Source organism: Pristis pectinata, chromosome 1 (assembly GCF_009764475.1).
Source record: "Pristis pectinata isolate sPriPec2 chromosome 1, sPriPec2.1.pri, whole genome shotgun sequence".
In the NCBI taxonomy this organism is placed as follows: domain Eukaryota; kingdom Metazoa; phylum Chordata; class Chondrichthyes; order Rhinopristiformes; family Pristidae; genus Pristis; species Pristis pectinata.
Window position 1 is genome coordinate 128,740,315 of NC_067405.1, and position 24,407 is coordinate 128,764,721.

The 24,407-nt window shown below is 37.6% G+C and overlaps 2 protein-coding genes across 5 annotated transcripts in view; both read left to right on the forward strand.

Annotated features, from left to right (window-relative positions):
• Positions 1-1,012: 1,012 nt before the first annotated feature.
• On the forward strand, positions 1,013-2,088 carry si:dkey-85n7.8 (COX8 domain-containing protein). Its single transcript, XM_052025490.1, has 2 exons — positions 1,013-1,258; positions 1,779-2,088. Exons 1-2 carry the CDS (start codon positions 1,028-1,030, stop codon positions 1,872-1,874), a joined length of 327 nt encoding a protein of 108 aa, XP_051881450.1. The 5' UTR covers positions 1,013-1,027; the 3' UTR covers positions 1,875-2,088.
• Positions 2,089-9,916: 7,828 nt separating this feature from the next.
• Positions 9,917-24,407, forward strand: part of LOC127568597 (protein unc-79 homolog) — a 145,894-nt gene continuing 131,403 nt past the window's right edge. For 3 of the 4 annotated variants that reach the window (XM_052012551.1, XM_052012567.1, XM_052012559.1), the window contains exons 1-4: positions 9,917-9,988; positions 13,685-13,805; positions 21,431-21,576; positions 24,167-24,337. In XM_052012551.1, the coding sequence (XP_051868511.1) occupies positions 9,937-9,988; positions 13,685-13,805; positions 21,431-21,576; positions 24,167-24,337 (490 nt within the window). In that variant the 5' untranslated portion in view covers positions 9,917-9,936. The remainder of the gene's footprint in view (positions 9,989-13,684; positions 13,806-21,430; positions 21,577-24,166; positions 24,338-24,407) is intronic. The other variant, XM_052012577.1, reaches the window with a different exon arrangement.

Genomic DNA, 24,407 nt, shown 5'->3' on the forward strand with positions numbered 1-24,407 from the left:
AATAGAGAGAGGAAGTAAGTGTGGCCATACAGAAGCAAAACATGGAGTATCCTTAAGAATTCTCCAAATTAATTATGTAATTGGAAAGTAGACGTATGTTAACCCTTCTACATCCCCACAAATGAAGGTCTCCGCCCGAAACGTCGACTGTTTATTTCCCTCCATGGATGCTGCCTGACCGGCTGAGTTCCTCCAGCACTTTTTATGCATGGTCCCACAGTTTTCCTGAGGGACTGCAAGAGAATTTCTTCAAGCACTAAACGAGTTCAAGGTTTATAAAATCACCAAGTTTACTCAAACAGACCATCTGAAGGACTTGAACGGAAGTTGTCAGTTATAAACAGTGAGATAGAATCTTACAAAGTTACTTCGGACGTCTTTGAATATGAAGTAATTTTTAAATATAAAGATCGCTGGCAAAAAAAAGGAAATTGGAAAACAGAGTGTGAACCGGCCTTCTGGAAAGGCATGCGAAGGAAGACGAGGGCAGCTTGGGCTGAACGTTTCCTGGCTTCAGTGCGATCAGGAATCAGACGCGAGTCTGATGCCTCTCGGTTTTTTGCCGCTGTCGTGTCTGCATAATACAAACCTGAAACAGATTTAGATCAGTGCGAGAAAAGAAGATGGAGAGTGACACGTAACTATCCGAGGTATTCGAGTGTCAACGAGGGCACATTGTCAAATCTGATCGATGCAGAGTCAGAAGAGGCAATCATCTTGATGAAAGCGATGACTATGGAAAGTTACTTTCGAGTTTAAACTTTAGTCTCAGCCCTAACATCAGAGCACCAGTCAAAACATTGCACTCTGTACTGCAAAGGCATTGGGATCTACTGTCAATGTGGAAATCTTTATTTGAAAAGCTCCATAAAAATGGAATTTCCAGCACAATTCATTAAGCACAATTCATTAATTCGAACAATAGCTGAATAAAGTGAGTGCGAATAATTTCATCGCTACTTCCAGCTGCAAACAGTGCTGTATGTTAAATGGTATAATACATCTGGACAGATGTGTCTGGAACTGGATGGATGCTGTCCCTCTGGGACTGACTGCCAAATCACACAGTCCTCGTCGGCTTGGCGCTGACTGTGAGAAACCGAAGCCAGAGTTTGAACCGGGGAACGCAGAGGAGAAAGCAAAGACCATGTCGTGTGTCCTCCGTGGGGTGTTGCGCTGCCGTTTAGCCGGGGAGCAGTCTTTCATGCAAAAGGCGAACATCCACGGAAAACCACCGAAAGAGAAAATTGGCCCTTTGGTAAGTTTTTTTCCATGGCATCGTCATGTCTTTCCCCAGTGAGTGCAACCTGGTCACCGTCACGTACACTCAAACTACTTGTTGGAAAAGCCGGAGTGGAAAAAAAATCTGTATTTTTCACTTAAAATGGCCTTCTTTTTCAAAAATCACTCGAACTGAAACGATCCTACTCGAAGACGTGATCTTGTGAAATCCTAACTCGTACGGAAATTTTGAGTTTAGCATTGGTTATTCCAGTAGTGTTACTTTGAAATCCACACTGGTATTTCGCTCGCTTTTTAACGGGTGTTTCTGAATTATTTTTCTTTGTCTTCGTCCATCATTATATATTTTTCAAATCTGCCATTTTGTATAATTTAATCTTTTTAAATAAAAGATGGGTTACGAACGTTTTTGTCCCCTCTGTATAATGTTAACATTTGTTAGTGAATTTTCCCCCACTGCACAGATTTCGGGATCTATAAAACAAGGATGTAGGGTTTATCTTTAAGTTATGTGTTTCTTTGTGTGGGTTTTACAGATGACAGCTCTGTGTCTGTCCGTTTTCGCAATGAGCCTTCTTGGACCAGCGGGTTGGATTCTGCATCATCTGCCGGAATATCGCAAAAGAGATTAAGAAGCACAATGAGGCTTTGTGATCGAGGTTCGAGTGCATTCAGACCCCGCGGTTATTTTTAGAATGTGAAGCTGAAAGGACATTGTAGTGATAACAACGTGCTCTATGTTGCTGTAGTCTTTATCCCAACTGTCTCGGGTGCCTTGCAAATTTGGCCAGGTGTCTTTTGTTTTTGCTGTTTCTGGATGTCAAATAAAATCTCGCGAAGACTTAATGCGATCCTTGTCAGTCCTTGTCTATTTAAATATTTTAATTTGTAGGCACAAGCACAGGAGAAGGCCATACGGCCCCTCCATCCTATCCCATCACTCAACTGGATCCGTATCTTAACTCCATTTACCATCTTGGTTTTCTTATCCCCGAATCGATCTTCACTAAATCTATCAATGTCAGTTTTAAAACTGGGATCATTGAAGACGGAGGTGGGGGGGGGGTGCGGGGGAGGCTAGGTTCACCAGCAGTCGATGGTGAACAGTGGCTGGTGGTGAAAAGTTCCAGATATCCATTAGGTTTTGTGTGAAGAAGTTCTTCCTGACATCTTCCTTATATGCCCGAGCTCCAACTATAGGATGTTCTTGACTCCTCGACCAGCGAAAGTAGTTTTACCTTATTTACGTTCTTAGACCCTTTCACTATCTGAAACACCTCAAGTAAATTATTTCTTAAACATACAATATAGGAAACACAAGCCTCATTAAAGCAATCCATCATTATGATTTAATCACTTTTAATCCAGGTATCATTTGATAAATCTGCCCTACACCCCAGCCCTGCCGGAGGTGTGCTGTCTAGAATATTTTGCAATGAGAATCAACATAGTGACTCAAAAATTACTATTCTGTGTTTAATAACTTGCATTGGAAATGGTTCATCTTGCCAGGCTGTGGTCTAAAGAGTCACAATGCATCCCAGAGAAGGACTTTCTTAAACAGACCAAAAGGAAAAGCCACCAATAAAATTGGGAACCTGAACAGAAAACAGGGAAAGGAATCAGCAGCTGAAAGCTAGGTTGGAACTATATGCACTATTTCTGTTGTTGACTCTTATCCATGTTCATTTGTTCTATTTTTAGTTTATATATCCCTTTAGAAACCCTAGAAAGTGATTTTTACAGATGTCCCTGCAGATCATAATCTTGCCCAATGCTCTGGTGTTGCACTAAACTAATGTTGCTCCACTGGGATGTCAACTTTGGGGTGATGTTTTAACCTCAGCTCCATACAGATCCCATGCTGTTTGAAGAGCAGTAGGAAATTTCTATCAATGTTCTGGTCAATATTTACTTCTCAACCAAGAACAATAAAATGCAAATTATCTAGACATTATTTCATTGTTGTATAAAGTTTTCAGTGAGTGTTTCCTAAGATATCAGGATCTAAGGAATATCTAATAGCTAGTAGATCATCCTGTTGGTCATTCTTTTGTTCTTGAAGAGCCAAATTTTCTATTTTTTTGCAGCTAAGAAATATTTCAAAATAATTTCAGTGTTAGGTTTTGGGATGTTTTGTGGCAAGTTCAGCTCTTGCAACAACACTCATGTCCTTGACATATCACTGTTCAAGTTGTGGTCAACGTCTGGGATGAAATGGTGAAGATCTACATTCCAGCTTGCCTTGCAGCTTGTCATTAAACTTGGCAACACAGGAAGACTTGGAACATCATCTACTGGGGAAAAGTGCACAAGATTATCATTTGATTAATTTGTGTATACGTAGACCATTTGGAACTAATAAAAATTATCTGCTCTATTCAGTGAATTTGTAAAGGTTTTCACTACTTTAGTTAATATTATACAGTAAATACTGTTTTGAAGGCAGAAATACTGATGCATAAAATAAAACGTACAGAATCTTTGACTTTAAAAATAAAGGCACAGTAGACAAAAGCAAGGAAGATGTGGTACTTATTTATAACTCACTACCGAGGTTGAATATTGGACAGTCTATATTATTTCCTGGAATAAAATTTACAATAGTGAGAAATGACCATAGTGAGAACTTCAGACAATAGGCATTAATACCATATTGAGGCATTCATAAATGACCAATGTGCTGCATTATCAAGTCTGGACAAAGATTATGGAGTCACTGCATTGTATCAAACTTTATCTTTACTGATAAAACTAATCCTGTGTTGCTATATTTATAATTAGTGAATTTCTCATGAATACTTGAGAACTCTTTGCAGATTACACTAAAATAGGTGGTATAGTAGACGATGATGAAGGTTATCAGGGGATCTTGGTCAGCTGAGTACGTAGGCCAAGAAATGGCAAATGGAGTTTAATTCGGATAAGTGTGAGGTGTTGCATTTGGAAAGTCAAATCCAGGTAGGACTTTCACACTGAACAGCAGCACCCTGGCAAGTATTGTAGAACAGAGGGACCTTGGAGTACATGTACATGGTTCACTGAAAGTGGAGTCACAGGTAGACAGGGTGGTGAAGAAGACTTGTAGCACGCAGACGTTCATAAGTCAGGGCATTGAGTATAAAAGCTGGGAGGTCATTGTATGGTCACACAAGATGCTGGTGAGGCTGCACTTGGAGGATTGTGTTCAGTTTTGGTTGCCCTGCTATAGGAAAGATGTTATTAAACTGGAAAGAGTGTAGAAAAGATCTACAAGGATGGTGCCAGGACTTCAGGGACTAAGTTATAGGGAAAGGCTGGGCAGGCTAGGACTTTATTCCTTAGAGCGTAGAAGACTGAGAGGTGATCTTATAGAGGTATATAAAATCATGAGGGGCATAGATAGGGTGAATGCACTCAGTCTTTTTCCCAAGGTTGGGGAATCAAGAACTAGAGGGCATAGGTTTAAGGTGAGAGGGGAAAGATTTAATAGGAACTTGAGAGGCAATTTTTTACATAAAGATTGGTATCTATGTGGAATGAGCTGCCAAAGGAAGTGGCTGAGGCAGGTACAATAACAACTTTTAAAAGACAATTGGACAGGTACATGGATTGGAAAGGTTTAGAAGGGTCAGGTTATAGGCCAAATGCTGTCAAATGGGACTCGCTTGGATGGGGCATCTTGGTCGGCATGGACCAGTTGGGCTGAAGGATCTGCTTCCGTGCTGTATAACTCTATGACTCTACTTTATTGAACAAACATACTTTTCCCATAACACGAGTATAATACTTAACATATATATGACAGATATGAAATATACCAGGAAAATTAAAAGAATTCCCAATGACATATACATAATGTAGATTAAGCTAATATATTAGGCTGTAAATGTACAATTTACAGTCTCTTTGCAGGACATTCATTTTACATTATAGGAAAACGTACTGAAAAACAACAAATTGATGTATTTGAGTTCAGTCACAGGTATTAACTTTTAGGATCTTGCTTAACTTCCACAAAATGATCTCACATTTTATCCTGAGCAAAACTGCCAATGTATCACTACTTCTATGTCCCTTACCTCTTGGGTTTTATACTTAATTATATCAACTCAGCAAGTATTCCAGAGAATAGGGCCGCCATAAAAGATGTTTATAAGTCTGAAAGCGGTATATGCATAGTTGCCAAGATTTTTGATGAATCTGTTAGATTAAAATTACACAATGCTATTTGGTTTAACAACAAATGGGATCCTTGGAGTTACTGATGTCTACAGATGTTTGCTCAGCTAATATTGTGCACTGGCTGCAACTTACAACAGTGAATATAGAATAGATATTTTAATTAAAGCTTTCCCTGTTACTGTCCTTGGCACATAGGATTTGTGAGAATGACTTAGAATGTCCTTACTCCATGTTTATATGTTTACTTTTAATTCACAGTACAATAACAGAGAAGCCTGACAATATTCTCCGTGTCTAGGAGGAATAGTACATTATAGATAATTTATATTATTCATTTTTCAATGTTATGTGTTGTAGACTTATTTATGTAAAACCAGCTTATTAAATTAATCATAATTTCCTTTCTAAAAAAAACAGTCACCACCACATACTGCTTTTAAATAGATTAACTTCAGAATAAAATTAATGAACGCTGTCCACAAAGCTAGGCAGAGGAAATCATTGCTCAAATCTCAGGTGTGCTTTGCATCTTGCCTAGAGTATTTGTTTATTACAATTTCCATTGAAAGGTTTCATTGTGCAGACCATTTGTAATGTTTTCTGTTCAGTGTTCTCATTTATTGCTATCTTTTTTTCATAATCTGCAGTGTTTATATTGCAAGTATTTTTTTGTTGAGCTGAAACTAACTTCCATTTGCAGTTTTTCTTTGATTAAAAATAAATTAAGGTTGAAGTCCAAGAGCTGCCATAAACAACATGGAGCATTATTAATTTTGAAGTAAGTAAAATAATTATTTCAATTTATATGTACCAATTAAAATGTATAAGGTAATTATAAATCTGAATAAACTTAACATGTAAACTTTATATGTATTGTATTATACACTTGAGGCCATCCATTACACTTCCTGAACATTATGGTTATTCTCAACATTTTTGTTCACATCTGTTGTTTATTGTCTGTTGGTATTGGTTCATGTAACAAATATTGTAAAACGAAGATCCTACATATAGAATGTTTATTATCCTGTTAGATATATTTTGATAACAATTCAACAACAACTTGTTTTTATAATTCAACATTGAAAAAGCAAAATGTCTCAAAGCACTTTGCATGGACATTAATAAACAAATGTCAACACATAGATGGTACCACAAATGAGCAAAGGCTTTATCCAAGAGACAGTTCTTCAAGAGCAGTTTTAAAGAGGAAAGAGAGGTAGTGAGGTGGAGAGTTTAGTTGAAGGTGCAGTCAGGAGAGCATTCTGACTGGTTGCATCACAGCCTGGTATGGAGGCTCCAATGCATCGGATCGCAAGAGGCTGCAGAAGGTTGTAGACTCAGCCAGCTCCATCACGGGCATAACCCTCCCCACCATTCAGGACATCTTCAAGAGGCAGTGCCTCAAGAGGGCGGCATCCATCACTAAGGACACTCACCATCCAGGACTTGCCTTCTTCTCGTTACCATCATCGGGGAGGAGGTACAGGAGCCTGAAGACCCACACCCAACAATTCAGAAACAGTTTCTTCCCCTCCACCATTGGATTTCTCAACCCAAGAACACTACCTCGTTATTCCTCCCCCATTTATTTATTTATTTTGTAAATTATGGTAAGTTCATGTCTTTGCACTGTACTGCTGCTGCAAAACAACATATTTCATGACAAAAAAGTCAGTGATAATAAACCTGATTCTGATTCTGACCAATATGTAGTGACTACAGTCAGAGAGACCAGAGACTGAGGATCACAGGAGTTTCAGAAGGTTGAGGGCTGAAGGTTACAGAGAAAGGGAAGGGAAAAACCATGGAGGTATCTGAAAATAAGCAACACAACTTCAAAATTGAGATCTTACTTAACCAGTGACCACAGTAGATCAGCGAGCTCAGGCCCGATGGGTGAACAGGATGGTACGAGTCAGGAAAATTTTGGATGGCCTCAGATTTATGGAGATCAAATGCAGGATGCTGACCAGGAGTGTACTGGAATAATCTGGTCTTGTAAAGTTTTGAGGTAGTCAATGAAAATTTATAGTTTTATTTCCATATAAACTAAAACTCATAAAAAAAATTAATAAATAGCACATTATATAAAACAACAGATGCCAGAGCCTGCCTGCTCTCATATTACTTTAATAATGACATCAGACGAAATCCTAGATTAGATTATAGGCCTTAACTCACTCTCAAATATCAGTTATTGTGTTTGAAAGCTCAAACATATGTCATCTATTTGCTCGATTCTGTTCTGCATTTAATTACATATCTATTCTGTTTCCTCACTGAGTCATGTCATATTTAATAGCTGGTGATATTAACTTAGCTGATCTTAATAGCACCTTTAGAGAGATTGGTACGTTCAACTTTCTTTATAAGTATAATGGTTGTAGCAGTTGGGACACAATATAAGTACATAATTGTAAAAAGGGGATAATCAACCGAAAATTCACTTTGATCACAATTCAGCAAAGGCAGTGTAGCCAAACATATGTAATTTTTAGTCCCCTGAAAGAATGGTATGTGTTAGCCCAAACTGGAGGTGCTGGAAAATGATAGTATGAATTGAGGAACATATTGAAAAGCGAAAAGGGCCTGTCTGCATGAACCAAGGGTGAGAGGGATGGAGAAGAGTGACAGCATCAACTGGATGCCCACAAGAAACTGGTGTGGTTTGGGGCAATGAGGTGGGTAAGGTGAGGAAGGGGGTTTTGGTAGATGACTAATGAAAAATGTCCATACCACCAATTTAAGACTAGATGATAGGTTGTTAAGTTTTACATTACCCACATTACGCAACAGTATTGGCTCACTGGTTGCAATTATGTCTCTATGTCAGAGGCTGTAGATTCAATTGTAGAACAATCCAGCAATTCAATAAATAATTTGGTAGTCAAAAGTTGAATATTAACTAAATAGTACAATTTTGAATGAGAGAGTAGGAACAGAGGGATCTGGGTGTGCATGTAAAATCTTTGAAGACAGTATGGGAGGTTGAGATGGCTCCTGGAAACAAAAGCAAGGAAGACATGCTGAACCTTTATAAAAACCTAGTTAGGCCTCAGCTAGAGTATTGTGTTCAATTCTGAAGGAAGGATGTAAAGGCCTTGCTGAAAGAGCAGAGGAAAATTTCTGGAAATAAAGGGGACGAGAGGATTATGTAGAATGGAGAATCTGAACTCTGTAAAATAAAGAAGATCAAAAGTACAGTTTACAGAGATATTCAACATTATGAATCGGTTTACTGAACTAAGGTAAATTACTTAGAGTGACAGAGCCATTGGTGACCAGGCGATTTAAGGCAATTGGTGAAAGAATGGGTGACAACACAAATCAACTCTTTTAATATACACACAGCATGGAGCTCTGCCCGAAATGGCAGTGCAAGGATATTCGATGGTAACATCTGAGAGAAAAAAACAGATAAATAGTTGTTGAGAAAATAATTTCGGGGGAGCGTGGGATTGATCGGACAGCTGATAATGCTATGCTTCGAGGACACAATGTTCCAAGAGCTCTCCTGTATTGAACCATATTATTCTGAAATCCAACAGAGGTACCCTGGGGAATGATGCCTTGTTTTGAGTGCAGCCTTCTGGTTTCCATTTCAAACCAAAAAGCTCTTCTGCCTGCTTCAATGAATAGCGAGATCTAACTGAAGGAGCATGCAGTTTCTGTGTTCATGTTCTACCCAATCTGTGCCACTCTGTCAACATCACCAGGAAGTGTTTCAACTGGCCACCGATCTCATGGCCCAACTGTGAAGATTTGCAGTGCGTAAATTACAGTGGTTGAGCCTTGGGATATCCTGAGGAAACAAAATACATTATAGAAATCAAGGTTATTTGTTTTCTGAACACGTAACACGCTTCCCAGACAGCGCCAAAGGACAATTTAAATGAAAGCTTATCGTGAATATTTAGCATTGATGGAGTATAGCTTCAGGCATGGTAGCGTAGTGGTTAGCGTAACGCTACTACAGCGCCAGTGACCCGGGTTCAATTCCGGCCGCTGTCTGTGAGGAGTTTGTACGTTCTCCCCATGTCTGCGTGGGTTTCCTCCGGGTGCTCTGGTTTCCTCTCACATTCCAAAAACGTACGGGTCAGGAAGTTGTGGGCATGCTATGTTGGCGCCAGAAGCGTGGCGACACTTGCGGGCTGCCCCCAGAACGCTCTACGCAAAGATGTATTTCACTGTGTGTTTCGATGTACATGTGACTAATAAAGATATCTTATATAAACACATAAACATGACTTTAACCTATTTATAATAATCCAGCTGGAGCGGTCACAAACCTAAGCAACGTGCAAACCTAAGTAAGGTGCAAGACCACTGTACAGTTTGCTTTCCTTTTTTCCAGTTGGTCTGTGCAAGGCACGGAGTAGGGGTGAGCGCAGAAACCCAGGAGGTGATGCTGCTGCCGCTACAGTTTGTCTCCGCGCAATGGTCCTAAGGCGGAGGCAGCCGAGGGCTGGATCCCGCGCATGCGCCGCCGGGCCATGAACGGCTGGAAGATGCTCTGTGGCGTATTTGATGCTGGTGACAGGCGCCATTGAGAAAAAAATGTCCACCAAAGCCGAGCAATGTGAGTATAGAGCTTGCACAGGGATAGCAGAGCACCTTTAGCAAGCGAGGGACGTTATTAGTTCACGGTGTAACTGTGCTGCATCAGCTGCCATCCCCTGAAACCGAATGGGCCTGCTCAGCTGCTGCTCAGATATAAACCTACATTTTATTTTAACAACACACCAGGAATTTAAAAGCAACGGGAAATAATACAAATGCATTTTAGTCTTGCAGACAGAAGAAGAATTAGGACAGCAAGCCTTAAATGTTTCCACCCTCAGCTCTTGTGGAACAGGTTTGATTGCCAAGGTCAGCCATCCTTAATACTGGGGTGTAATGAGGGAATCAACATTAAGGTGAATGACTGCAAACCCTCCCAGCTGACTAGAGCTGTTCAATTTTTTATACTTGATGGATTTGAATCAAAGATGATTGCTGAGTCAAATTAATGAGGCAGAAAGGAAGTAACTAATTGTTACAATTATGTATATACCTGTCATAATGTGTACTAATGCTAGTTATTTAACATTCATGCAAACAGTCCTCTCTTTGGGAATTCTCTTCTCAGGATAACCTGCTGCTGTGGTGCTTTCTCAAATGATTTTTGAAACTATGTTGTGGATCATCACTGCAGTAAGCATCAACAATGGTAGTCAGAATAGTTGAATTTTAAAAACTATTGTTTGAATTAAAACACTGTTTTTACTATTATAAATCACATACCTTTTTTGTAAAAATGAATAGAAAAATCTGATAGTCAATATATAACGTGATAGAAAGCTCAAGTGAAACAAACAGCACAACTCATAAGTGCCAAACTCATGTGTTTTATGATCAGTGGCATTGAAGAAAATAGCTTATCGTATGGCTTACAATGGCTTTGACAGATTTTGCACATTGGCAGTTGTTAATTTTCAAACAAAATAAATTATATTAAACAAAATAGGTAAATTTTCCAGCTAAAAGATTATCTAACATTGTCTTGTTGCATTATGCTGCCTTTGATCTTCGAAAATCTTGAGAAGTGGGGTTCTTTCCCATTAACATCCCTAACTCATAAAGGTTTTAAAGAAACATCCTTCTAAGGATGCTGGTGTTGTTATCCAGGCTGACATTTGCTGTTCAGTCTCAGATGATCTTGATATAGTTGTGCTGGATCTTCCTGCTGAACTGCTGAATTATGTGTGTAAACTCCCACAGTGCCCCTAATCTCAATGATTCAGAACCAGCAAGGATTGTGTGTGGCCTGGAGGTGAACTTGGAGAGGAAGGAGTTCCCATGCATCTACTGCTCTGATCTATCTAAGTGGTGACAATTATGGGCTTGTAAACTGTTGTTGAAAAAGTGTAGTTCACAGAATCAGGTGGATGTGAAGCAGTGTGGCTTTGGTATGATGGTGGGCAAGGGGTTGGACCTTTAAACCAATAGAGTGTCAGTCACTTGGAACATTTTGGCCTAAAATAGTGTGCTGATGGGGCTGCGTCATTCCAGGCAAGTGAAGAGTTTCCAACACATCCTTAAAGTGCCAAGTGGTGGACAAGCTTTGGGGGAATCGGGAATAGAGCCAGTTGACATAGAAAACCCAACCTCTGACCGGCATGTGTAGAACATAGAACCCTACAGCACAGCACAGGCCCTTTGGCCCACGATGTTGTGCCGATATTTATCCTGAGATCTATCTAACCCATCTCTCCTGCATAGCCTTCCATTTTTCTATCACTCATAGCTATAGCATATCTGGCTGAGTTCCAACAAATGAGGAAGTTGACATAAAACAAGAAATACAAAAATACTCAGCAACTCAGGCTTGATCTGTGGAGAAGGAAGCAGAGTAAACATTTCAAATCAGCTGGGAGTGGGGGTGAAGACTTGTTCATTGTAGCTGATCGGCTTGGAAATAGTGAAAGATAAATGAGGGAAAAGGAGAGAGAAATCTCCCTTTACCCGCCCCCCAAAAATTGTTGAGATTCTGCATATCAAATGCTGCAGTTGCTGAAAATCTGAAATAAAAGAGAATGCTGGAAGTACCCAGCAGACAGACAGCACACTGTGGAGAGAGGAAAGCTGAGTTAATGTTACAGGTTGATGACTTTTCCTCAGAATTAGCCAATTCTAATCCAAACTAGATATGCCAATTATCTGAAATCGGTGAATTCTTTGTTGAATCCTGAGGACGGTAATGTGTGTGGTGAAAGTTGAGATGTTGTTCCAAGAGCCTATATTGTACTTTGTTGGAATAAGGTAAATGCCCAAAGACAGAGAAGGATGGAGAATTATGTTGACGTGCTGGTGCTGGGATGATTTGGCTCCAAAGGCAATAGTCATGTTCCTTTGTGCCAGATATGATTTTAGCTCTGGAGAATTTTTTTCATGATCCCACGACTTCAATTTTACTGAGGCTGCTTGCTGTCATATTTAGCCAAATGCTGACTTGGGGAAACCCAAATTTGTTGAACAGCTTATTAGTTAATAAGTTTCTGTTGAACACCTTGTTTACAACAACAGCCCTCAGGGGTTTTCCTGATATTTGGGAGTAGGCAACTGGAGTGCTAATGTGTCAGTTAGGATTGGTCTTGCTTTTGGACAAAAGTAGGCAATTTTTGAAATTCTTGATTGATGCCAGTGTAGCAGAATAACTTGGCTCAGGGCCTGGTGAATATTTGCTGATGAAACTGCCAGGACTCAAAGCCCCTACTTCCTGCACACTTTGAATGATTTGTGGGAAAAATTATCTTTCAGGGCATTTGTTAAAACAGTGAATGTAATGAGACAGCCAATGACGGAAGGAAATATGGATATTGGGAAGTCTCAAGTTCACGTTGGCATATGAGTTTCAAAACAAAGTACACATTCAATAGACAGAACTTGTATATATAGTTATTTCAGTGTAAAATTTTACAGTTTGATATTTTTGATTTATGCCAAATGATTTGATACTACTGTGTTCCTACTGTTTGCAATCTCATTTTGCATTTATATTTCCATGGAAAAACATATGAGCTGAAGCTTTGGGAGATGAGGTATGGTTGTGCAGCCTTGATGTATTGTGGCTAAGATCTTTGTCTTGTACAATATATCTTCCAAGCAGTTCATTTCATTGCTATCTGGAGGAAGACCTTGATATATTTTTTGATATGATTTCATCTGTGACATTTTTCTTAAAATAGTAATTAACATCAAGTACATGTGCTAGCCCAAATAGATTTTATGCTTGTATCCATGTTTCAGTAGATAACCCCGTATCACTGTCTGGTGTTCAATAGAGCCACATAGGCAAGGAAGATCCTTGGTTCAGCATAGTCTTGGCTGAGTTTGGAGATCTCACCTGTAGAGTTATATAACAGTTTCACCATTACTGGCTTAAAAAGGAGAAATCAGACAGAATTGCTGTTCCTAATTGCTGTTCCTAATTGCTGTCCTTAGACTGTGGGAGAAGCATAAATTTGGACATGAACAAGGATTATTTTGCCCCTTTTGTTAGATATCTTGGTGCTAATTGCCATGTGAAGTGTAATCACTTCAGTAAGGTACTAGTAAGACTATGTTCCTAGAAACCTAATCCAGCATATATCTGAAAAGGACCAAATTAAAAGAACAAAAGAAACCTATTATTTATGTTTGCCCAAAATAGTTTTTAAAGTTTTTTTAGAAGTATTTTGTAACTAAAACTGTATATTAAAAGAACTAACATTTTCCAAAATTCTCACTTATTCAGTTGCATCTAAGGTTCGTTATTTACAAGAATACCACAATCGTGTTCTTCATAACATTTATCCTGTCCCATCTGGAACTGATATAGCAAACACACTGAAATACTTTTCACAGACATTGTTAAGGTAAGTCTTGCTTTTTTTATTTGAATCTGAAAAAAAATTGATTAGTTAATTTGTAATATTTGATAACGTGGCATCAGTATTGAAGTTAAATGTTTTCATATATAAAATCATGAAGGAAAGTTATTTCTAATTATATTCAAAATGAAATGTCATCAACTAAAAATGCATTAATACAATAGTTCGTCCTCAGCAGTAACTGAATCTTATAATTTTAGGTAAGAAATAAGACAGTTACTGATATAGATATTTCTTCCAGCTTATAGCCATTCACTGCTCTGAATGGATCTTTTGTCATCAGATGATGATATTGCACTTTAATTTCTACTGGCTGATATACATGAGAAAATAGAAATGGGTTGAAGTCATTCTCCAACTATCAGTGCCTGTGTTAAAACAGATGACAACGAGATTTTGTATGAATGCATTAATATCACATGCAGTATTAGTGCAGACTGACATCAGTTTTCCATGCACTTCAGCCAGTTAAAAGTTCAGTATCATTAAATGACCAAAAATAAAATTAATTAAAGTTTTTTATAAATTAAAAATGGGTTTTATCTGTCCGCAATAACTATTAAACAGTTACTAGTTGTTGTGGACAGATAAAACCCATCACATATAAAAATGTGTATAAGCAATGCAAAGAACAAATGAGTGAAAGCAAGTTTTGTATACTAAATATACATTATTGGATTTTACTTTAATGTAATAAATAGGCAACTCACAACATGGAGACAGCAACCAGATCTCTGTTAGAGTTCATTAAAATTAATTAAGGCATCAAAGTAACATGAAGTAAAATCTGAAAATAAAATTAGATTAATAAAATTAAGTCATGTATTTCTGATGACAAATAATATTTTCTTTTATTTGGGTCTCTTTGTTCCCCTTAATTAAAATGCTAGAAAGGTGCATTGTGAAGATTTCTTTCAAGCAGAGATGGTTGATAGAGAAGTTTCTCTAGGGTGTTGTTATATATTCTGTATTTAGCAATTACATATTATTTGTAGAAGTTTGGGAACAGAATGTATTCTTCCATAGAAAACTGTGCATGACAGGAAGGAGATGACAGGGAATTTCAGGAGAAATGCCATGGGGTTTCCTCATTGCCTGCCTACGTCCTTCCCCTCTGTGCTGTTGAGACCCTTCCTCCCATTCCTTCATGTGCAAGTGTTAAGGACGTCATAAACCTGGAAAGAGTGCAAAGAAGATTGACGACAACGTTGCCAGGACTTGACAGCAGGAGTTATAGGGAGAGGTTGGGCAGGTTAGGACTTTATTCTTTGGAGCATAGGAGACTGAGGGGTGTATAAAATCATGAGGGGCAACACACATGGTGAATGCACACAGTCTTTTTCCCAGAGAAAGGGAACAAAAACTAGACGACATAGGTTTATGGTGAGAGGGGAAAGATTTAAGAGGGACCTGAGGGGCAATTTCTTCACACAGAGGGTGGTGGATATCTGGAATAAGCTGCCAGAGAAAGTGGTTGAGGTAAGTACAATAAGGACATTTAAAAGACATTTGGAAAGTATATGGATAGGAAAGGTTTGGAGGGATATGGGCCAAATGCTGGCAAATGGAACTAGCTTAGGTGGACACTTTGATCGACATGGATGAGTTGGGCTGAAGGGCCTGTTTCCATGCTGTATTACTGTTATGATTCTATGTAGAGAGTTTTGGGAATCATTGGTTCTAAGTCACCTCTTCCTTCTAATAACTCAAAGAAGAATTGACAGAGGAGTGAAGTAATGAAAAAAATATTTGTTGCAGTATTGGAGATGGACAACTATGAAGAGAAGAGTGCATGATGTGACTATGCTTTTACCTCTGTAGTATGGCTTTGAACCAAATCTCTTGCCTTTAGGTGCAGTCTACTATTATTGAAAGGCTTTTGGTGATTTGAGTTTGGATTGTCTTCATCCAATTTCAAGCAGATGCATGACAACCAACTAAACAAAATGAAAAATCTTCTAACCAGGAAGAGAATTAGAATAGGCAACTTTGGAAAAATCAGGTTGCAGAGGCAAATTTAGACTTTGAAGAACTAGTTGGTTCAATATGGGAGAAGCTTTATATCAAAATCTTGTGTTTTGTTTGGTTTAGGAGTTGATATTGGTATTGCTTGATATTCATATTGGTACTGGAGTAGGAGATGTTGAATTTCCTAGTACTGTCAAACTGAGACTTGGTGAGCAGCCAGGGGAATAAATTATTCAAAAGAAATGAAGAAAAATAGATTTTATAGATATAGTGATCGTAATGAGAGTACAAAGATGATGCCTGTTGTTGGGAAAGTCTTGGAGGTAAATGACAGATTTGATGTTAAATTAGATTGAAAATATTAATTTGAGAATATAAATACTATACCTCAAAGTTAATCCTTACTCAACGTGAAAAGCAACAAACGATCCCAATCCTGCAAAAACAATGTAAGGAAAACAAAGTTAGAATACAGGTTAATTATTCCAATTACAAACCTTCATAAATATTGTTTTCAATAAACCATTGTATTCTTTATGTTGTCAAGTTTTTGATTCATGGCCAAACTGCTTACGTAGTTTGTACAATATAGTGAGTTTAAACAAACCTGAAAACTAAGGGTACATAAAATTGACAAAGGAACAGATATTATAAATTTAGGGTCTTTTGAATCATTGGCATGACAGTATTTGCATACCCCCAAAAGCACAATCAATTATTATATTAATAATGTGTGACTATTGAATTGTAGTGCACATGAAAGTGGGATGACTCCCAAAAGAGTTGAATTAACAACCAATAATCTTACAGAGTATTAAATAACAGCCTGTGAAAAGTTATTTGTATTATAGTCCACTAATAGTTCTTCAATTTTACACCCATTGGACTATGTACATTCATTCTGAAAATAAAAACACAGGACATGAACTTTTTCTAGTTGGCCAAGGTCTGAAAGTCCCGAGATCTGCAAATTATTCCTTTTCCAGGTGAAGCATTGATTGCATTATATCAACCCTTGATACAGAATTATTTGCATTTAGGTAATGTGTATAGAAAGAATTATCTAAAAAAGCAAAAATATTTAAAAACTTCCATTCAGCTTTCCTGTCCATTAAAGGTTCCCTTTTTTTGCAATTAATTATGATTTAGCATTTAAATTTATATTTAATATAATTAAATCTTGTTTCAGATGTTCATTATTTTAATGAGTCATATTGAAATATAAATTAAAAAGATTTGGTCCTATAGAGATAATGAGACTGGCTTATATCAAGGGTTTAATTTAACAAGTACATTCATTAAATGACTCTACAGTGCTTGAAAAATAGAAATGTTTATTATCTAATATTACTGTTGTTTTAAAGCATATGAGGGTAAAAGGTTGTGCATTATCTTTTAAATACTGGATTTCCTTTTATAAGTTATATTTTCACAAATACAAGCTTAGGTACTTACTGATATTATTTTCTGTCATGCATGCAAGTCCATCATTAATGAATGACTTGAAACCCTGGTAAATTTGTAAAATGTTCGTAGAATAATTTGTCCATGTAAAACAGGATGGACAAAGTAACTGATCAATATTGGACTAATATTTTAATTGGGTACTTTCAGAACTGATTCAAAATCTGACGAATAGGATAGTAAAACCAGATATGCATAATTTTAATTCCACATTTTTCTTAAGTTGGTAAAGTCTGCTATCTGATTGTATGTTTTAACTCAAGTGTTAGTTTAATTAAAAAGTGCTATATTTTTTAAATTGAAAATAATTTAGAAATTTTTACTGGAGAGAAACAAGTTGCTGCACTGGAAGGCATTATTCTCGGGATTTTGCAACTCAAATATGATATGAAAATTCTTATAATTGCCAATATGTGATTTTGACTTTTCCCACTGCAAAGAATTTGCTGAGAGTTTTGAGAATGTCCTGCAATTCTGATGTTCATCACTTTTTTTAAATTAGTAGCATTTAATAACCAAATATGCACAACTTTTTGCCTTATTACTATTGCATTTAGATAATACTGCCTTACTTAGAGAGAACAAAATAGTGTTTGTATTACAGAAAATTAAAAAAACTTTTTATTTCAGTAAATCTTATGGAACAATGAATAGCATACATAAATACCATTACCATTAGTTCATAAACATATGCTATCAGTCATTGATCTTTAGCATATATTCTTTTATGATTCCTACAAATGTAGCTTAATTACATCTTAGAATTCTATATTTTTTTTACTAAATCACATACCTGTTAAAATTCATTACCCTTAATGATACTGTCATAGTATCATAATTTACATACAGACATTATTTTGGCGTGATAAACATGTGCTGTTTACAGAGTTGTATATCAAACACACATGTTTATTCTTCTCCTTAAACATGTTTCATATGTGCCACCCCATGTGAATAAATTATTCTAATGAAGGCTTTTGTATTACTTAGTATAGATTTAGTGAAGGTAAAAGTTTGATAATCAAGTTTATATATTAATGCTTTTTATGTGTTCCCTTTACAATTGAAATAATTAGAAAAATACTTATTGTGACATTATTTTTTTTTATTCTTTCACTTTTATTTTCTCCCTGGGTTTTAGAAATGGCTGGGTAAACTGGTCTTGGGTGTTTCACAATATTGTTTTTGATTCAAAGGCCAGGGGAACACCTACAGGTGATTTGCCTACTGACTTACTTTTCCTTCTCTGTGTGCGCTGTTGCAAGTTGTACATTTTTGAATTTTCTTTATATTGTACACTTTGAGGATTTTATTACCATAAATGATGGAAGTATAGAAGAACGTTATTTGTTTTGCAGCACCTCTTTAATCCTAGAAAATACTTCCTGAGTTGTAGATGCACAGATTACATAGAATGAATCTTCCAAAAATGTGTAGTTGTAGGTTACATACAGGTTATGGAGTCAAAGAATCCGGAAGAGGTACCAAGCCACCCTCAATTCCCATTGTAACAGCAGCAGGTTGGGGTCAGCAGCAAGCTTTTTTATAATTAGAGATTGATGATTTAATGCAATGAGGTAGCTGGCCTTCATTTCAGCAATCATTGTATTTTAAACTACAGACATCTAGGTTGGAAAATTTAGGTAGGAAGGGCTGAATCCATGAGATAAGTGCCATTAAAAGTACTGCTTCTAGGCCTGGAGGAAAAGGAATGCTTACTGCTGACCCAGCAAGCACTTTGTTTTAAAAAAAAACAACCTACTGGACTGTCTACTTCACCACCCTCTCAATCTCTCGAACATCATTAGATTCTCTGACCTCTACTCTCCCAACATCATCAAAATCTCCAACCACTCTTACCTCTCTCAAATAATAATACATCTGTTGTCATGGCTTTGACTTGGTGAGGTCTCTCCCTTGCCGTTAGACTTCCATTTTTTCAACAACACTACTCATAGGTGGCAACCCCACCTGAGAATTTGATGGACTGTTGCTATTCATTTAAGCACTTTGCAGTTGAAAAAGTGGCTTTCCAGGAGTGAATCACAATAACGTTTCATCTCTTCATTTCACTTTGAAGTTTGACTTCTGTATCTCCTGTATCTGATACCATTCCGTGTATCAGCTATGCATCAAATGGTGTCATTTTCTATTGCTGGAGAAGTTGGTCTATCTTTTACCAGGAACACCAGACTCTGGGCATTCCTAGCATAACCATATTTTAAGGGTGCTACACTAGATCATACTTATTTTCTATCCTTTGGGCATTCCTCTTGCACAATCTCTTACTGGAACTGCTAGGATAAATTGATAACTTTTCTTTTTTCTTCAACCAGCTTAAAATGCAGTAATCCATCCCCTCCCACTGAACCACCCTGGGATCTGATCTCAATCTTGGATGACATATTTTCATAGAGAATTGTACAGCACATGAACAGGCCTTTACGTCCCATTCATGCAGACATAATGCCTATCTTTGCTAATCCCACTTGCCTACATTAAGCCCCTATCCCTCTATGCCTTTCCTAAGTATCTATACAGATGCCTTTTAAACGTTGTCATTGTATCTGCCACTATCACCTCCTCTGGCAGCTCATTCCAGACAGCCACCAACCTCTATGTGGAAGAACATACCTCTCAGATCTCCTAAAAAGTTTCACCTCTCACCTTAAACCTGTGACCTCTAGCTCTAGACTCCCCTTCCCAGAGAAAAAGACTCTAACTATGCCCCTCATAATTTTATAAATCTCTATAAAGTCCTCCCTCAGCCTCCTACATTCCAGTGAGAATAAACGCAGCCAGTCCAATCTCTCCTGTAAAACACAGCCCTCCCTTCCAGGCAACGTCTTCAGTCTATTGCTACCACAGCCATACCATGTGCTACCACATTTGCTTTTGCATTCTGCAGTTAAGGAAAATGTGTAAGGGTTGTTTACTAGCACCTAAAACTCAACGATCAACCTTTGACGCCCATGGATTCAGACTTTATTGAAGTTTGTAGTAGTTACCTGATGACTGAAATAGTTGTTGCCATGATGTATAATGACCAAAAAGCATGGCTTTCAAGACACACTTCAATTTCAAGACCACAGTGAATGGAGTTGAGTTATATTTCAAAAGAAAAGCAGGGAAAATTGATGCAAAGATTACTACAGGCCACTTCTATGCACATTCTGGTTCTGAGAAGCAGAAGCCGAGAAGCTTGCTTTTTGTTTGCTTTATTTCATGAGAAGAGAAACAGACTGGATAACCAAAGGAATAGGGAGAAGTCACAGAAAGCTCCCTTGGTTTATCAGGAATAGCAAAGCACTTTATGATAGTGGCAGAACTGCAATTATAATTATTTTGTATCTAATCAATTAATGCAGATAAAACCAGCATAATTTGGTTTTGGAGAATTTGATTTTGGTCATTCCACTTAAGGACTGAAGTCATAACCAAATCAATGTTTTTTTTGGTGGGAGGGTGGGGGGGAAGGCAAGTGTGTGATAAATCTTCCCTGAAAATGTAGTGGAATAAATTTAATGAGAACATTTGCATCAGAGTGAACATGCAGGATTTAGTTAATGTCGAATTGAAATATTTGTTTATCTTACCCTAATTATCTAGAGTGCACCTTTAAAAAAATACCTAATCCTAGTTACTGCTCTCTAAATGGCTGTTCTCAAGCACAATCCCACCTGCATTGTTCAGGGGAATTATATTGCTTTTTATTTGAAAGCCATAAAATAAACTTTACATGGAGGTGGCACCTAGAACATGTCATTATATTTATTTGCTCCTTTTTACCAGATAGCACATAGGATGCAATAATTAAGTAATTTTGATTTCATTCCAAATATGCATATCAGAAAGCTACTGTGGTATATTCATAACCTAATTGATTTTATTCTTTTGGGGTTGGATCCTATGTGCTCTTTTGATCTGGTATTTTATTATGTTGTCTGTAGTGTCATTTTAATGTAATGTGCTGTTCTTTGTGTCTTTGTTGTCTCTTTTTTTTCTTTGTTCCAAAACAGCATTTTGTCCCGCATAGGGAGGAAGGACAACCAGGATGGCTCCAATTTGACAGTGCCCATGACTATGTGTCTTTTTCCTGTGCCATTCCCACTCACCCCATCCCTAAGACCACAAGTCAGTTCCATCAACCCTACTGTTACTCGCTCCCTCCTTTACAGCGTCCTCCGTGATGCTCCCTCTGAGCGTAATCAGCAAAGTCGTGATGCACAGCTTTCAGAATACCCTTCATTGGACTATCAAGGTCTCTATGTGACACTGGTGACTCTACTTGACTTGGTTCCTTTGCTACAACATGGCCAACATGGTAAGTATGATGGTGAAACTGCCTCTTAGGAAAATAGAATTTTGTGTCTCCATTTGTGAGATTTAGAATTTTACAGCATTTTTATAGATTTATTTTAAGCATGTCCAGATAAATTTGGTTATTACACTGGATAAGTTGATGTCATATAGCCTGGGCACTTTCTAGCTTGTCCTTTCTCTTTCTCCTCATCCTCCTCCTGCTCCTCAACAGCTTGCCATGTAGCAGGTGGCAAGGAGCAACGTTCTTATAACCAGCTTTAGGATAAGCTTAAAGTTAAGAAATTCCCCATCATGAACTGGTTTGGTATTATAATGATTCTAGACCCATAACAATGTGGTTTACTCTTAAATGTGATTTAAAATGATCTAAGAAGCCACCTAGTTTAGAGACAATAATGGATGAACAAAAATGTTAGCATAGTCATGCATACCTACAGTCTGTGAAGATATAAATTAAAACAGTGAAAAGATTATGCTATATATGGCAGACCACCGTGATTCACTGGTAGCTACAGATTGGTTTATCGAATACCAGAAATACAAATGATAGCTGATTGTCACAGAATACCAGAATGGCGATGCTGCTAGGATACTGGCCATTAACCTGCCTGATGCGTAGTTGCATACCAGCTGAATATTAGGGGAGTGCCATTTGTGTTATATCTCAGAGTCTGATGCCAGCAGAGTGAAGTACATGCAGTCAGTGTCATGTATCTGCTTGACAAAGAGAAAGAAATGTCTTCTGTTATCATGCCACAGAAACATCTTTTCTCTTCTCCTTCCTCCTCCTCCTCTTCCTCCAACTCTTCCAAGAGCTGGTCCTGGCCTGCATGCCCATTACTCATTTTCACCACTGTGCTTTCCCTGAAGGGTCATATTTGGGAGTAAATTATTATTGCAGAAGCCCTGAAGTAAGATAAAATCCTACAATTACTGACAGTTCATTCTCTGTAGATTTTAGCATCTTTAGAAATCTAGAATCATAAAGCATCAATTGATCGAAACAGCAGTCTATATAAATCAATTGGCACCCGACCTGCGGGTTGTTTCTGGCAAATAATGCCCTCCCTCCTGTGGAATTATGTTGTCCTGTGGAAAATTAACATGCATGCCTTTAGCTGGAGTGTTAGCTCCTGTTCATCAGTGCTGGTGTCAAATCACCATTGCATACTGATGGATGAAACAACCTGCCTGTGATACATCCAGCAGGCAGTTAGGTCTCACAGACTAATGCTTCCCAATATGGCAGTTGGTGTGTTTTGCATTATAAATATATGTATGCATTGGTCACTAAGTTGGGGTCAATATGGCACCCAAACAATGGATATTAAACAGCTTAATTTTGTGGCTGTTATGTTGAAGTTAATTTGATTAAATCAGTAGTTTGGCTTGGGTACTTACATTGTTCAGGTTTCTTTTGTTCATTAGAGTACCAGAGGTTTAGGCTCAATTGAACAAACTTTTAGGATCAGTCCATGAGTCAGAATATTAACTTGAGTGGTGACTACTTTTTAATGGACTGTCATAGAGAATGAAATGCTGCTTAAGCATAGATGATTGAGGATCATTATGCCTCAAATTGTAACTTTGATTTTCAACCTTAACTATGCATCTCTGCTTGCTGTGCAATTTTCCTTTCATAATGTTAGGTGTTGTTAGCCTAACTTTTACAGTAATATTTGCAGCATTGCTTTTTTATGGTATTTTCATTTAACTCAAGTGCAGAATTAAAATAATTGAGTTTCATTCATTTATCTTTCTACATGGAATTTTTTGATTTGTTCTTGGGATGTAGATGTCGCTGACACTATTGTCTATTCCTAGTTGCCCCTGACTTGAAAAGACAAAAGTCAACCACATTGGTTGGGTCATATATAGGCCAGATCAGGTATGGACTGTAGTCCTCCTTCCCTGAAGTATATTACTGAACTAGATGGATTTTTAGGACAATCCAATAATTTCTTGATTGTCATTACAAGCCACTGCCATATTATGAGAGGGGTTACATTCATAGAAAACAGTCTGTATCACGATTTTCTGTAATGTAAAGCCACATCATCTGTACGTGAATGAAGAAATGCGAGTTGAAAACAAAAATGTTGTGCTTATTTATTTACGTTTTTTCACAAATTCCATGAGAGCAAATTTAATTCCATATATTAAATTTTTGGGTAGCGATTTGTGAATTCTGTAAGGGTGAATTTCTGTTACCCGAATGGCTGTAACGCAGGGGTTGCCTGTACTGAGACCAGTTTTTTTTTTAAGATCTCAGATTTATTAAAGCACTTGAATTTAAATTCCCCAGCTGCCACAGTGAAATTCAAACTCATGTTTCTGGACCAAATGTCTAGAACTCTGCCTGCCGGTCTGATAACCACTATGCTAAATTCCCTCAATTATTTATTTTATTATTTGGTACATCAGTTGTTGGCAGTTTTGCATGTTACTCAGCGTATACATTTCTGCAAGCTCATTGCATCTGATTAATAAATTTGGAATCCCACTTCAAATGTGTGTTTTCTCTCTGGAAAACTAACCTGTTCATAAAGTTGCTTTGGACTTACTTTTCTTTCTTTCTTTCTTTTAAACAGACTTAGGACAGTCCATATTTTACACTACAACATGCTTGCTGCCATTTCTCAGTGATGACATCCTGAGTACCTTACCTTACACTATGATTTCCACTTTAGCAACATTTCCTCCATTTCTTCACAAGGATATTATTGAATATCTGAGCACATCTTTCCTTCCAATGGCAATATGTAAGTTTATTTTAACAAAGCAAAATGTCCACTTGCAAATGTTATTTTCCCTCTTTCTTTCTCCCCCTCC

What these genes read in the sequence shown, in the direction of transcription:
- si:dkey-85n7.8 (XM_052025490.1), top strand. Translation starts at nt 1,028, where the DNA reads ATGGATGCTGTCCCTCTGGGACTGACTGCCAAATCACACAGTCCTCGT. An exon ending in AAGAGAAAATTGGCCCTTTG is followed by an intron (nt 1,259 to 1,778) that starts GTAAGTTTTTTT and finishes TGGGTTTTACAG; the next exon opens with ATGACAGCTCTGTGTCTGTC.